Below are 17468 nucleotides of genomic sequence, written 5' to 3'. Positions count from 1 at the left end.
ATATAACATCTTCCTTGAAGGGGTACCTTTCCTTCACGCTTGACAGGAGTCACCTCCAGAGGCTGAGGACTTGTGTTGGCTAATAGTTCATCAAACCACCTAAATGAATCTGTCAATGACAGCATCAAGACTTGCAGATAGTGAATCCAAGGATTCTGTGCAGCACTTTATACAAAACAACGTCCTTAGGCAGGGACTGGATTTCACCATGAACACCTAAGTCATGAGAACTGAAATGTGACAACCTGTACCCAAACTTCTTCAGTCTTCCCTTTAAAACTGACAGCTACTCTCTTCTCTGTGAAGCATACTACAGAACATAAGCAGCTGCTAAACCCAAAATGACCAAAATCTCCTGATAAACTTCCAGCCAACGCAAGTTTTCTTTCCTATAAAAAGGAAAGTGTCAGCACTTCCTATACTTCCTATAGTGTCAGCAACAAGAGTCATCAAGGAACTAATTTAAAGATGAACTAAAAAACCCCTTCAAATTAAAAGTGCATTTGTTTGCAGTCTTAATGGTCTAAACATTTGCTTGACATTTGGTTGAGATGTAAATCTAAACTGTTTCATGCTAGATATGCTCACACTAGACCAGACGTACAAAAAGACTGGTCTTACACATGTAAGTTCTCAATGCCATTGATACCTGCTTTATAAAAAAAGAATTCCCAACAGCAACACTTCTGTACTTCTTGAAAACAAGCATTGCAGTCACAAAAATAAATAAACAAACTAAATTTTTTGATGCCTTTTGTTGAAATAGATCAGCTTTCCCTTCCTTTCAGGTAGCATTATGAAAAAACCCAGATCTACAGTTACCACCCTGATTTAAGAGACTCGCTCTATATAATTTTCCAGTTGCCTCCATAACTTATCTTCTGGGAAGATCATCAATACTCCATTACTGTATCTTTTTTAAAGAAATACTATATTTCCTTTAAGAATTTTGGGACCATTACTTTATTTGCCCACATAATAAGCAGATTTTTAAACTGAAGTATATTCTTGCCTCCTTCCTCTTTTTTTTCTCCCCCCACTAAAGGAATGCATAACTACAGAGGAACATATTGGTGACCAAACCCAGTCCCTTGCAGGCAAAAGCAGCCTTGTAAGAGACGTCTTGTTTAAAAGTACCTAGAATATTCATTCCATGTGTCACTACACTTTACTGTAATGAGTACTCAGACATCTAATTTAGAAATAAAAAAGGCCAGACCTGTAAGTATCACAATAGTCACCTACTTCTTTAAATGTGTATTTTAATTATAGTAATGTTACTGCATTTCTGATGACCAATGGGTATAAAGAAATGCTTGTAGAAAAAAAGCCAAAATATTTAATTAAACCAATGATAAAATTGGGAAAAGGACACAAACTTTATTCAGGTCATTTTTATGTCTATGTAAGTTAGGTTGTGTACGTGTTTGATATGTATGTTTATGTGTACTGCTACCTTCTGTAGGCCTGGTACTTTCACTGGCTGTGATATTTTGCATTGTTTAGGTGCACTGATGGCTAGGTCACATCTTGCATAGAAACTGGTGTTTCTCATTTTGGGGCACAGATAACTAAGAGATAACTGTGTCCTAATAACAGTGAAAACACATCTAAACTGCACATGTGAAGAACTAAAAATATGGATCTGGACTTTCTGGACTTCCTTCAAAAAAAAAAAAACAAAACCCAAACCAAAACCACAACAAAACGAAAAACACAAAAACCCACAAAAACAAAAAAAACCCCCAAAAAACCCAAACCACAAAAAACCAAACCTACAGAAAGGGAATAAAACTGCTTGCTTGCTTCAAGGTGGAAATGCTGAGCTGAAAGATATCAAATCCTCAGACTGAAAAAAATAAAAGTAGAGAGAATGTGGAAAGCAAACTTACAGTGCAGAGCTGGCTTTCAGAGGAGCAGTGAGCTTGGAGAGGAAGCTCAGAAAAATCTCTCTGCTCCAAAAAATCAGAAGAGGTAACTGGGGTTGGCTGGAGTAACCAGTTTTGTTTAAACTTGGACACTGGAAAGCAAGCAGCTATAAAGAGCAGACTTAGCTGAGGTGATTAATTTTAGTGCTTGTACATAGCCTCAGAGAAAACTGCTTCTACACACATTTGTCTGACATCTATTCTTCTTCTTTTGACTGGAGAGGACATGGGTTAGAACTTGCTCAGTAAATGAAGTTTAGCATTGCGGCACCATACACAGGTATTTATGAATTGTTTGTTCACACATCAAACACTGTTCGTGACAAAAGCAAAGAAGGGAAAATATGAGATGACATTTGGCAGGACAGGCCCTATTATGTCAAAAGATGCAAACCAGCTCTCACTCTGCACAGAAAGGGTTCACTAATTTTGAAGGCATGCATTTCTCAGCCTGTTTACGTAGCTGATTTCCAAGCCTTGGAAGGATGGTGAACACCTTCCCTAGGAGAAGCTTCTTGCCAAATAGCCCCCGTTCACTGGCATCCAATTCTAATCTTTCCATCAACTTCTTCCCTGTTATCAAATGGTAACACTGAAATAAATTGCTCCACTAGTAATAGGAAAAATACATAATAAAAAGCAAAGGCTTGGCTTATGAGAAAAGAACATTATGATTATATAGAAGTAACCATATAAGCTGTTATTAACTGTAAGGCTCATAAAACTGTATGAATATGTCAATTATATCACCTCTCCAGATTATATAATAAAACAGTATAATGAGCTTCATTTTAACTTAATAAGGCTGAATTACTGCTCCTCTTTTTAAAAAGCTTTTTATAAAATCACATTCCCTCCTAATACTTTACTTGCAAGCACTCTAAAGACATCATGTACAAAATTAAACTTCCTCATTTTCCTACCACTGTTGCTCATCCCTACCACAGCATCCACAAGATTTTCTTTATAAAGAAATCAGCTTATACAAGCATCTTCTTCTCGTGACAATGGGCACAATGCCATCTGCATCACTTCTAAAGGCTAAATATATATGTTTGTTCTAGTTCCCCTAACTTTTTGATTAGTTTGTCGCAGTCTTCAGTTCTGGGACTGTGTGAAAACATTTAAATCCCATCTTTAATAAGGAAATACTACAAAGAATGAGCTTGCTTTGCCAATGTGTCATAAAAAGCCCAAACTTTCATTATCAGTTGCACGGTGAAGATACACACAATTACTGCAACTATTTACTGAAAACACACTTGCTAATTCTGTAACTGTCAGTGACATACTGTGCTGGGTGCTAGCTGGTGCCAAGGCAGCTGCCAAAAGCTCCAAGTCCAAAAAGGAGAAAGGAGAGGATTAAAGTATTATTCCTGTTTCCAAGAATAAAGTACTGTAAAGGAGCTAGTCATTTGCTAGGTAATAATTTTCTGGTGTTTATACGGTAAACTTCTGCAAAGTGAATTGCTGTTGGCATCACCAGAGTTTACAAAGCAAAGGTACTTGCCAAAAGGCAGCTTCACTGGAATTATTGTTCAAGTAAACATGGAATGGAAAGTCATTAAGCAAAATGAACAACAGCTAATTTTGCTGTGATCATATCAGGAACATTAAGTATTTTTGTTTAAACTTCAGAATCTGAGATACAAAAGAGCACACAGTGATCATGGGAAACTTAGCAGCACGTAGAACAGAATCCTGGCTACAGTTCATGTAGGAATGGGGTTATTTTTGCCAACTGAAAAGAATAACATGGCTCCAATGCACACTGTTTTCACTAATACTGTCAAAGAAATATAACTTTAGTCTAGATATACATGAATACATATGCACTTAGTGCTCAAACTCACACTCCTCTATTTTCATTTCTTTTGTGGATAAAACAGCAAAAACAAAGTATAAAATTCCGCTTAAGTTTTCTTCATCAAAATAGTTCAATAGTTGGTTTTCTTTCTGAAATCCCTCTGCCCAGAAAACCACTTCTGTAGCTAGGATGGATGGGATCAGCCAACACACATCTGCACAATAAGTAAGCAGAAGAAACTCAGCATTTCCAAGGATGTTCCCAATACTACATCATGTGAAAAGGAGATTCTGTCCCCAGTTACATATATTTCATAAATATGAGATTCTGTTCCCAGTTACATATATTTCAAAAATACTGGAATCTGGCATGCAGAAAAATTTCACAGGTTCACTGTTTGGTCACAGATGCTCATGAGATATTTTGTAACCAGAGTTGTTCTTATGCCAAAAGCAGTCTACAGGAATCAGGAAATCTTTTTTTTTTTTTTCTTTTCCCCCCACCCATCAGCTACTATGTCAGGCCAATCTAGGATATCTTTACATATAACTTCTGAACATCAAAATATTGATGAAATTTGCCATTAGTAGACCAGATTTGAAAATAATAAATTTTGAAAAGCTTCTTTTCTATTCTACAAATCTCAAAATTTAAAATATGTGGAAGGTTTCTCCTACTCTCTCCTTGTTTCAAAAACATGCAATGTAATGCTGATAGCCAAGATTGCTACTTTATTTTCATTTTTCTACTAAGGTGCAAAAATGGCAAAAGATTAAAAATGCAGTTCCTATACAACAGCATTTTTCAGAACTTCCTCAGTTTTCAAAGTGTGAAACTGTAATACAAAGCCTTGAAAATACAGAAATTTCCTTCCAATAATTAAAGAAGTAAAAGATTTTTTTCAAAAATCTGGACACCATTTATCCCACTGCATTTTGCTAATAAAAGAAAAAAAGGCAAATGAATGACAAGTTCAGTATTTAGAGCCCCTAGAACAATCCTATAATCTCATATGTTTATACAGAAAAAAGGTGACGCTTTTTTGGGGGAGAAAGAGGTTAAACAAAAAATATCCTCCCTCAATTTAATTCTGTTGTCCTGTGTAAGCACAACAGAAAAGAAGACTATCGAAGCAACTGATGTCACAGCATATGACTATAAATGTTTTAATGTTTTCACTCTGCTCAACATTGAAAGATGGGGGGGGGGGGGGGGAAATCCAGTGATGAAAAACACATTTTTTCAGCATATTTCTACCTTGGTTCCTAACTAATACAATATTTTAAACCAGTTGGTGATTTAATTCTGCAATAAATTTCCTTTCACTAACCTTTATTGTTGCTTCCCTATGATATAAGCTGCTTCTTGCAGACATTTTCAGGAATTAAAAATGTAACACTTAATGACTTTAAAACTCATAATTCTTCAGTCAGCATGAACATATCTTTTTGTCTGAAAAACATTACTCACATACAGAACTTTCCTAATTTAAATTCTAATTTATGTTCAGATTTTAATTAAACTGGCATCTGTTTGAGCTGCTGCTGAAGAAAGAGGATGTATTACAATGGTCTACATTATTATATACAGCATTATTCAAAAATACTATAAACTAACAAACATGTTCATTTGTAGTATGGTGCATTACTGAGTGCCCTCAAGTATTGGACTTCCAAAAAAAAAAAAAAAAGTAGTGTAACACGGTATACACACCAAGTGCACAATGACTGACAGCTAAAAAAACCAAGGGAGAATACGTTTACTTAAGAACATCCGAAGTATCACCTGCACCCCACTGACTCCAGGACTTGAAGTGACAGCCCATCCATCTTCAGGAAAACTCTGAGTCACTATGTATGACTCCGAGGGGCTGAGATGGCTGGGACCAGCATGTCTGAGAGACAGAGGGGGTCACTAGCAGGGCAGACTCAGGGGGTTTCAGGGTTCTAGAGCTTGCTTTTTTTGCCTTAAATAGCTCAAATGTGGTAACCTAGATATGTTTTGTAACTCCATTTTACAGTTTTAGGTAAAATGTTGTCCTGGTTTTGGCTGGGACAGAGTTAACTCTCTTCTTAGTAGCTGGTACAGTGCTGGGTTTTGGATTTAGTGTGAGAATGATGTTGATAACACACTGATGTTTTAGTTGTTGCTAAGTAGCTCTTGTCCTAAGCCAAGGATTTTTCAGTTTCCCATGCTCTGCCAGCAAGCAGGTGTGCAAGAAGCTGGGAGGGAGCACAGCCAGGACAGCCGACCTGAACCAGCCAAAGGGATATTCCATACCATGGAATGTCATGCCCAGTATATAAACAGCAGGGAGTTGGCTGGGAGGCGCAGATCACTGCTCAGGCATCGGTCAGCGGGTGGTGAGCAATTGCATTGTGCATCACTTGTCTTTTCTTGGGTGTTATTTCTTTTTTGTTGTTGTTGTTATATTCCTTTTCATTACAATTATTATTATTCTTAGTTAGTAGTGTATTTTTTATTTTAGTTATTAAACTGTTCTTATCTCAACCCATGAGTTTTACTTTTTTTCCTTTCCTCCTCCCCACCCCACTGGGAGAGGGGAAGGGGAAGTGGCTGCGTGGTGCTTAGTTGCTGGCTGGGGTTAAACCACGACAAATGTGAATCTATTTGCCAAATTAACAACAATTAAAAGGAACTTTCTTCCATAGAGATAATTACGGCTTCTGAGATTTTTAGGCAGATCTTTAATTATTTTGAAATCAAAACAATATATACAGATATACTAATAACAACAATCTTTGGTTGCACCGATAGGTATTTACTCAACTGCCATAACTGTTGAATACTAAGAGGTGACCAAAAAACGTGTTATAAATCAATAAGTTACTAAAACATATTAATTTTCACCTAAATTCTCAACACCGTTATACATCCATAGCACACCACGTATATGGAGAACTTCTGTTTGAACAAATTCATTTTAGACATCATTTAATCTCTTTTTCATAGTCTCGTAAGAGGTGAACTTCAACTCCCCCTTATGCCAGCCCTCTGCTCTCAGGGTTACCAAACTGAGGTTTCCACTACCAGCCTGTTTCCACTCCTTCCATACCCTAGTATTTTCCAAAGGACTTCTACTGAGAGCAAGACCACCCAGACGGCTTTCGCAGTCTTTCAACCAGTCTTATTTTTAATGTGTCTGACACTATTGTGTTTCTCCTGAGAACATGAAATTGTTTATGCAAGACATTCAAGAAGAGGAGGAAAACAGGACTATGATTCCACCTCAGAAAGCTGTAAGTGGCTCCCCTCCTTACATGAAACAATACTTGGGTGCTCAGGCTGACTGAACACATCTGAGGGCAACAGATTGTCCTGTACTGATCTTTTGTCATTCCCAGCAAAGGCACTAGTTTCTAACAGATCCCCCTAACTAGTCCTCAACCGTGGAATGATATTCTGTAGGACACAGTGTCAATCAGATGTAAGGCTAGAGTTGAGAATTTATTACTGAATATGTTTTTTTAAGATTTTACATTACATTTCATACAGTACACTGCAAAATATTTCAAATTAAAGAATTTAGCTCATCTGTACCACAGCACATCTCAAAGGGAGTTATTAGATAGGGCATATTCCTTCCCTTGTTTCCTCTTATGCTTGCCATGTCTCAAGGCAGTAACACTGATTAAATAGTCTGCTGTTATGCCTAAGCTCAAAGTCCCATGATTTTCCTGGTTTCCGTGAAGTACCTTTTTAAAACTGGATCACGAAAATAGCACTGTGAGAACTCTAAATTTGTTAATGCAAAATACCCTTTAATTTATTTACAGCCAATCAAGTGTTCTTAATATTTATTTTCCTTATTAACTGTTCTCTAGTCAGTCAGTACACCTTTTTTTTTTCTCTGGAGATCCACTATGTTCAGGTAATAGAGTCAAATCTTGATCAGAGACTGCACAAAAATTATCTCAAGTGAACAGTGGGCCTCAGAGACTATACTTCTTTTTAGAGGGGACGGAGAGTAGCACTTACCCTGCTGACTTCTTTAGGAGTCGATTCATCTAAGAGGAAACAAAACAAACAATTAGGCACTCAGGGAAGTTTCTAGACTGAATGAAGAACAAGATACCGCACCTCAAACAATTTCTGCACCGTTGTACAAAACTTCTAATATGGTTCAATAAAGTAATTGAAATATCCTGAGACTAGTATGCATTTACAATCTTTTAAACTTCTAAATCTAAAAATGAATTAAAATTAGGATAAAGTATTTAAGAATTCTGTTCTGACTTAATAAGAATACAAAGTTTCCTACATTTCATAAGTCAATTCACAGGCCAGCTAAACCAATAAGTCCTATATCATTCTGCTACATTTATATTCCAATTCAGTAAGACAATTGTTCATATTGCAGACTCTGAGAAGTAAAGGCCCTTTGCTACCAAATATATGCCATCAACGTCCTACATATATGAGGAAGTTAGTGGGTAGACTTAGACTTTCTGTTCTGAAGATCAAAGATGCTACTCCTGCTGACGACTTTGGATGTGGAAAAAAAGCCTTGTGACCATAAGACTACAAGAATATCACTGATGTGATCTGGCATAACACGTTAAAAGCACATAGATTACAAGGTTATATATATATTTATATATAAATACATATATATACACATACACTATTATATTTTGTCCTTTCAAATGCAAGCAGACCCTCATGCATTTTTTGTTATTTAAATATGTAAAAATAAACACAGGTATAACACCAGAGCACTAGCTAAAACATTGAGTGGTATTTCTGAAAACAAAGGGAAAGCAGTTATACAGCAAGAACACATCTGCCACAGGAAATGTTTCCAACTTCCAGTTCAATCGCGTCAAAAGCAGCTTAAACACACCCTTACACACCTCCAGTTGGTTAGCTGTTTCCGAAAACATGAATGGAACTATTTGTAACCTTTTATTTGATACTAGGAATCAAATTACTATCCTTTGGAAACTGATTTTAAGTCACCAAATAGATTTAATCTCACAGAGAAAGATCATATGTTTATATTTGTGGCCCTTAATTTACACATATTTTGATACATCTCTATTGAGCGGATTTTCAGATATCTCTGTCAGATACAGATATAGTATCACCTAGGCTGCTTAACAGTAGATACACCACATTTTCTCCAAAATCATCCCCAGGTGAAGGTGTCCCTTGAGAAAGGCACATTTACAAGTATTTCAACGTTATCACCTGCAAAGGCTCTTCATATCTTGCCATTTAAGATGAACTTTTAAACAATAAAGCTAGAAAAAAACATTTTCTAGAAAACAGATTCAAGACCCGATTTCCAATGAAAGAACTCTCAATAATCATACTGATTTCTCCTCTAAATTGAGTGATACCAAGTAAAATAACAGATTTCACAACTATGAGTGAATATTAGTCTTCTCTTACCCCAATTAAATGATATACCAGTAATTTACACATGCAGACCACAGAGATAAACTTAGTTGAGCTATTTAAGGTAGTTCTGTTGTTTGCAATGCAATGTATAACACGTACTCAGCAATGTTCAGTGATCATAGAATCTTCCTTGACTGGATGAATCTACATACAAGTTACAAGAAGAGCCAAAGTTAGACTCAAAATCCATCTCCCCTACTACCTTATTTCTTACAGTGAGCAACAGAAGACATGAACGAAAGAAACCCGAGTGATGACATGATGACGCTTTCCCTGGAGTATGCTCTCAGTTTTCAGTAACCAATGGATCAAACATTTCTTGAATCAGCGGTGATATTTTCCTGTTTAAAAGACTAGGACGGGGTTTTCTTCCTCACACTTCCAGGGGGTAGGAGAGGTGTTAGATTTTGTCTGTTTGTTTTTTAAACCTGAGCCATCATCCTTCAGCATTCACAACATTCTCTGAGTTCCATGGTTTAAATACATATTATGAGAAAAACTATCTCTATTTTATTTTGAATCTGCACATTATGAATTTCATCTGATGCCCTCTATTCACTTTATCTATGGAGCTTGTGATTCTACAAATCTCTCAAACAAGCCCTTCTCTGCTTCACACCCCATGAAAACCTCTCCTGGCTTGAGAAGTCTGGTCTGGTTTGCTGCTGGTGCCAAGAAAGCCACTCGGCACTGCTGGTCGCTCTCACCACTCCTGCCTCCTCTATCCCACTGCATCCTTCCAGAATGGGAAGCCCAGAGCTACAGGCAATACTGCAGCTCAGGAAAACACAACGGGGACTTACAGAATGACACAGGGATGATTTAGGGCTCTGCTCTATCTGTTTGAAAGGAGTAATTCGTAACATTTTACCTGTTTCTTGATGGTTACTAAACATTGGGCTAACATTTTCAAACATTCATATTTTGTAATACCAGTATCTCTCTCCAGAGCACTAACAACTAATTAAGAGCCCACTACTGTATATGTAAAATTAGAAACATCTTCCCCCATGTAAAGCAGTCAACATTTATCAGTATTAACTTTGTCAGTTGTTTTATCTCTCAGTTACTCAGTACTTTTAGCACCCTGAATAACTTCATACCCTAAAATAAAAAAAAAGTCTCATTTTTCAAATTAACTTCAACCCTGCATCCTCTTACCCAGATCATGTATGTATATGCTGAAAAACACGGGTAAACCATACTAGTGATCTCCCTCTACTGGAACAAAACGAATTTACTGTAATATATCTAGTATAAATGACTACCATCACAATCCTATGGCTTTCACACCATTGCAAGACATAACTGCCACTGCAATTTCCAATGATAGACAGAGGATAGATTAAATGCACCAAATCTAAAGCTTACTACACAGTATAAAAGTCTACATGATCTCTATTTGAGCCACCATAAAAAAATTTCAGTGCTCCAACATCAGAAAGAGCAATTAATGACTTCCTGTTCTTTGAGATCCTTGACAATGCAATTTCACAGTCTGAGCAAGACGTTACAAATGCCATCAACCCAACATGAAACTTCCCACACATATATAATACTGTGCTTTAATTTGTATAACATGAGATACACAGGTGTCACTCCTGCCTTGCAATTCATTATTAATTCCTTTATTTATAATAAAGGAATCATTATTTTATTAAGAAGTTGTATAAAGGTAACAAATGAAGCCCCCGTCCAGGTCTGGGTCCATTTTGCTGGGTAGAAGACATGAAAATGGACAGATGGTCATTACATCAAAAAACTTCTGATTTCTTTCTGTGAGGAAATGAAAAGAAATATGCTAACAGATGAGGAAGGAAAAAATAACACCTACGGTATTCAATAAAGATAAGTTTTATGGAACTATTATTAGAGACAATACTTTTTCAGAATAAAAAAGATATGATCAATATGCCATTTTTTCAGAAGAAAGATAAACAAAGTGGTTCAGAAGTTTGGTATTAGAACTCCCCAGATAAGGTTTGCAATGCAGGGATTATGAACTGGTGGGAAAAACAGAAGATATTTTGCGGGGAAGGAGGAAAGCAAATGATGAGGGGGAGAAGGGAAAAAATAGCATCAAATACTCCGTTAATACATCTAGACACAAGTTAAATTAATACACAATGAGCTGGAAAATAATTTTCCATATTAAAAGAAATCAAAGGCCTAACAAGCCTCCTTTTTTTTTTTTCCCAAGAGTAAAGGAAGAAACGTGACCCCGTGAACCTGGAGTGAATCAAATTGCTTTTCTGGAGATGCAATCCGTAAGGCCCAGGTACATGCCGAGTGATAGGATGCACATACACCTCAATGCTGGCACCACTTTGCTGTGGTTTTATCCATAGCACAGAGTATGATACTTCCGTTATCACTTAGTTTCTGTGAGCTAAATACAGGAAAAATCATTGGAAAAGCAGCTTTACTCACAAATTACTTTAATAGCCAAAATAAAGGATTAGTTAATATATATGAAAGTAACAGGGGGCTGATGAAAAATACCCTCCATTTGCATACTCCTGTTTATTTAAAAGCCATTAATTCTGTTTGTTTAAAAGGCACAAACACACCAATCTCTTGTTTGTAAATTAAGTTCCATCCCTGTAAAATATGAAACTTTTAAAGAAACAGATTAACCATTAAAATAAATTCAGAGACATTAAGTACATCAATAAATAACAGCTTGCTATAGAGTTAAATCTCACAGAAAAATTCTGTGCTTGAATATAAAGGTCCCCATTTATTATGGCATATTGCGTGGGAAAACAGCCAGATAGGGGAAAGTGTCTTATTAGTGACTGCACTGAGGCAAATAAACACCCTGGGAGAAAGCATTTGTGAAAGATCATACAAATGCTCCAGCCACTAGAAACTTTTCAGTTGGAGTTCACTTTTTCTTTAGACATCAAATACAATCAACCATGATACATGAATAAGTGTCACCCTCTCAATCCCATTTGTCGGTAGTATTGCCGTTCACAAAACTTAGGAGGATCATGTAAATTTTTTGTGATACCTGACTTAATTATTAACACAGAGTAGTACAAGAAATGTGTATGATTTAGTTCTGGAACTCTGACTATGCCAACGTTGTTCTTAACAGTTTCAAAAATAAAGTGATGAACTCTTGAAAAGAAATCACTATACACACATACATTAACTTGGCTGTACTGCTCAATCGAGGCTGTTGCAAGCTGTATTTTTAATACCATGATTCTCAATGTGGCCTGATGCACAGTGAAGTAGGTAGTCAGCAGCAGTGCGATGGGAGCAGCTCAGAAGAGCACACGACCCGAACAAGAGGTAATTTTGTCCTCCAGAACCACTAGGCACGCATCAGTAATCTAGCAGAATGCTCTGGTTTAGCCGATGCTATAAACCAGATATTATATTATGCTATAATATCTCGTTAATTTAAGCATAAACACACACTGATACCACAACTGGAAAAACAGGAAACTGTGGGGAACAGAACTAAATTTCAAGGGCTTCCCCACCTCCGTACACCAAGTTTGCAGACCAAAACCCTTGCAACAGCAATAATGTTGTTCTACCCCACAGCGAGCTGGTTCAGCCCACTAAACGTGCAGAAAATGGTTCACTTTCTAAACTTTCAAAACCAGGTAACTATCCTAGACTACAAGAATAAAGTTACACTTGGTTTTATCTTGACAGCTTTGCAAACATTACTATTTAAAAAGCTCTCTTCAGAGGTTAGTGACATCAAGAGGAGGCATGGAAGAATGAGAAGAGTTCCGTGGTAAGATCTGGGTTTTAAGAACAGAATTACAATTTAACAGGCTTTAATACCTCAGCTTTACTACCTCTACAATTCTAATTAACAACTGCACACTACAGATATGCATAATAATTGGTATGGTAATTAAAGACAACATCTATCTGGGAAAGCTTCCATACTAAACGAAGACAAGCAAGATAGGAAGAAGCAGAAAACAAGAAAGGGAACAGACAAAAAAACCAACTCCACAGAAGGTTTGGCATTTGGCACAGTATAAATGAAGCCAGGTTTGGTATTTAGCACAATATACACAAGGCCAGGTTTAGTTTGATTTGGGGCTCTCTTTTCTGGGGTGTGTGTGAAGGGGTGTTAAATTCTGTAACAGTTCATTTAATAGGAAAATTTCAGATTTTATTTTGCATATAAAAAAAATCTCATTTCATACTTGTATTTCTACGCATGCTTTTTTTGTTTGTTTTTAAAAAAACAAAGGTGAACAATCTTCTGACAATTGCAAGATGCTAAGTCAGAGTAGTCAAAAAGACAACTTTAATGCAAAGCAAGCTTTCAACATCTTAGATATGACATTCTGACGCATTTATCAAGGAAGTAATAATTCTAATGCCTAGTTAGTTTTATCACAGGAACTTTTTCAGAAAAACAATATTGCACTTTCTCCCTGGTCTTATGCTGTTCTTTGTTCTGTGTAGTTAAATACTACTGCTGGTCCACCAATGTTGTTAATGACAGCAAACAAATGCTTAGGATTAATTCTGTTTATGAGATCCCAGATAGCTGTACAGTCACATTTTCCCAAGGAATGTTTTCCCACACAGCAGATGTCAGATTGACCTAATAATTTTTCTTTTCAAAATTTGCTTTAGGCTCCTTTTCCTTCAGCTAATAAGACACGAGTTGTTTGGAATGCAATTAGACCAGCATAAATATCTTTGCTGCTTTTTTTCCCCTTGAGAAGTGTCATACACCCACATGTCAATAGAAATTCCACATCAATACACATAGATTGGTTAAAGACTGATCTCACCACCATAAAACAAAATTTACCAGGTTTAATTTACTTCTGTGGTAGAACAGCATCAATTAGATGAGTTGGTCAGTCTATTTTAATTGCAGTTTGCAGCCTTGTTTGAGACACTTTGCATCCTTATTTTAGACACCTTGCATCTGGCAGCTAAATGCCTCCACTGGATTTGTAAGATCTTTCAAAGACACCTTAGCTGAGGGTGAGTTTCCTAAAGCAGCATCTATCACACGTATATAACAGAAATGCTAAAGCTGTCATTCAAAAACGTTCTTGCTTCTTAATGCACAATCTCACTGAGAGCACCTGAACAGCTCTCCTGACTTTCAACTGTCTGGATTTATTTGACAATTCAGAAGCACTTGTAATGTTACTTCATAGAAAGCTAACTTTGTTTGTTTAGTGTTGATCCCTGGTGGCACACTAGGTTTCTTTCCTTGACGCAGGAAAAAACATGAATTCTAGCTTTTTTATATCAACAGTAAGATCCATATTTTTTAAAAGTTCCTGAAAAAGGATGCTTAGTTCTTCCTCTTCTTAAACAACAAAGTAACATGGATGAGAAAATAAATAAGTCCTGAACGAAGACTACATTGCAGATAGTAAGCAGAGAAACAAATTGTCTGCCAGGTGTCCTAAAATTTTTATACACTCCTTTGCATATAAGCAAACAGGGCACTACACAAAATAGGAGCCAGGAGACAGTGCATTTGACTTCATTAGAGACACCTAAATGTTTGGAAGCTCGTTGTTTTCTGTGGTCTTAGCCCTCACAAAACTGATGAAACATTTGGACCAATTTTGCAGGACAACCTATTCTGGCCAGAGAATTTTTAAAAGGGACCCTCTGAAAGTATCACCAGCCCCTGTAAGAACAGAAAGGCATACAGAAGATCCAGATTTTGATCTTGTTTCTGAAATCGCTTAGCAGTACAAAGCATACTGATAGTAGCTCCACACTTTCTGTATCCATGGACAAAAAATTCTCAACTGTATACTAGATGTGACAATTTAGGCTAATCTAAGCAGATTATTTCCACAAAATTATGATCAAGAAAATTGCTTTATAATTAACGTAGACTTACCTTCTCACTTCTGTTTAAATAGCGGGATGATGGATGCGCCTCTGAACTTGTGGAATGATATCTTCCCCACATCAGCTAAAAGTCTCACAAAATTCTGTAAAAGTCTCTCAAGTTGAATACACCTCAGCAAAAATCATGTTGGAACCCGGTGTCTGACCACCAGAAAGAAATCTAATAGCTTCCAGCAGTAAATGTACTTCACCAAGAAAGTCTACAATTGTGTTTTATGGTAATTAGCCTATGACTTCATATTTTATTCAACACGACTGTTGAATGAAGAGAGTGTTAAATTGGTTAGCTCATCTACCTTATCAGTCAACAAGGTGCAATCATCATTGTTTATTACCAGAATACAGCCACTAGACAATGGGCTGAAGAGCATGTATAACTTATAAATTTTTTCATACTTACCAGTTTACAGTTACACCTTTTTGCTTATAACTACCACTTTTCTTGCCTGACACTCAATTCTGTTTGGCATTCACTACACTAGCTGTTGTAGGCAGCTTTCTTTAAAATTGATTACAGGTCTTGCAAACATGTTTGGTGAAGGAAGTCTCTCATCCAGTAGCAATATAATTTCAGCATCATTCCTGTCAAACTTGATTTTCTCCTATTTTTTGGTCCCAGAATCCTGCTGGTTGCCGAGTATGAGGTACCCTTAAAGTTTACTGCAACTGATGTATTTCAGAAACAGCATTAACGCTACTAAGCTGTTCTCTCACTATTGAATAGAGCTGTTCCTTCACTTTTGAATGTGTTTCAAATATACTGCACAAAGGTTGAAGTTTTATTGTGTTCAGCAGGTGTTTTCAATAAGAAGGAAAAAAATTACATCCCTGTTGGATCAAATACTACTCAGACATATACCTTAAGCAATTCCATTGAAATCAATAGAACTGCAACAGCATGCATTGGAAACCAGAAATACTTTCATGTATTAAATGTTGCGGCATTCCTGTTATGTATAGTGATCCATAGCTGAAGGAGACCATTAAAAGAGAACGCTACTCAAAGCAGGTCCTACAAAGCTCCAACAACCTGAAAAAGCCACATTGGATCTTGTCCATTGCAAGACATTTGAATATTTTAAAAACACATATTATTATGCATACTCTTTGGATCCTGCTGGGCCTCTTGGGTTTAGCTTGTTCATTCCTAGTCCATGAATACCTCTTCCTTACTGATAAACTGTCTGGAGGATTTTAAGGAAAGGCACTTCTGCCTCCTTCCCCAACATCTCTATCCAGCCCATCCTCCACTTTCAGCCCTACGAGGCAAGGGATGGGATCAGAGAGTGCACACAGCTCAGTGTCATAAAGTTCCCATCCCTGGCATGGAGTGAGGCTTCAAAGGTTTGTTGGCCCAAACAGGCCAAGAAATTTCAGCAGGTTCTTAGCTTCTGCAGCAGGAAATACTGCATGTGGCTCAGTGACAGCAAGAGAATATAATAATCTTACACATGTTGGGAAAAATGCAGTCTTACGCTTACCTTGGGGAAAAAGAGCGTCAGATACCAATGTTTTTACCACACTTTTTCCCTTTAATTCTTTCTATTTTGTTCTCATCCCTACCTTTTTGTTTACTGTATCTCACCTCTTTCTGCTTAGAAACATAGAGGATTTTTTTAGGGAAAAACATGTCCATGTAATAAAATTGTAAGCTATCACACTCTTATAAAGTTGTTTAAAATTTTCAGATTCCAGTGTTTATCTGCTATAGAGAATCTAAAGTAGAACAAGCAGCTTTGCAGCCTGCCTGATTTTCTTGTTTCTGGGTCTCTGACTACATTGAAAACAAATGTCATGTTACTGAACTTTGCAGTAAGATCCTCAACATCTGCAGAAAAATCAAGACTGAGCAGTTTTCTTCTCTTTAGACCAGCTGACAAAAGAAACAAAAGAAAATGCCCCAGAGGAAAAGTTTGCTAACGTCAACAAGGGTAAGGGATCATTAGAGCTTGAGATGATAGCTTACCACATGGGAGGGTGTAGTGATCCGGTGTGAAACATATTTACGTCAGGGGAATCATTTCAATCCCTCTGAAGAAACCCTACTGTAACTACAACACACGTACATTTGTATTAGAGATGTATTTTATTTATTTTACCCTGGAGATGGAAAACTGAGAAATTGTTCAAATTAATCTGGATAATTCTGAAGAAGAAAAAGTGACAGAATAAAATTTACAAATTAAGCCTTTTTGCTTTTAGGATATTTCAGCTGATTTGTTTGTAATCATAATCAAGCTCTCAGTGACTGTGTGTTGAGTGTTACAGAATAATGATGTGCAGATAATTCAGGACTTCGGAGTCTTTGAAAAATGACATGTTACACTAACATGATAAACAGATTGAAACCAAGAGAAGATTCAACTATTTACTACTTTATCAGTACCACCACGAGTGAAACATTTTGCTTGCAAGGAGGAGACTGTTAGAAA

General features: G+C 36.8%; 1 protein-coding gene across 1 annotated transcript in view; it reads right to left on the bottom strand.

The window, feature by feature from the left end:
- Window positions 1-17468, bottom strand: part of PDE10A (phosphodiesterase 10A) — a 197713-nt gene that overhangs the window by 71386 nt on the left and 108859 nt on the right. Inside the window, exon 4 of the mRNA XM_050893753.1 lies at window positions 7735-7763. Coding sequence (XP_050749710.1) covers window positions 7735-7763 — 29 coding nt within the window. The remainder of the gene's footprint in view (window positions 1-7734; window positions 7764-17468) is intronic.

Source organism: Gymnogyps californianus, chromosome 3, assembly GCF_018139145.2.
Source record: "Gymnogyps californianus isolate 813 chromosome 3, ASM1813914v2, whole genome shotgun sequence".
Taxonomy (NCBI): Eukaryota; Metazoa; Chordata; class Aves; order Accipitriformes; family Cathartidae; genus Gymnogyps; species Gymnogyps californianus.
The sequence above is the reverse complement of the archived record's forward strand: the minus strand, read 5'-3'. Positions and strand labels throughout refer to the sequence as shown.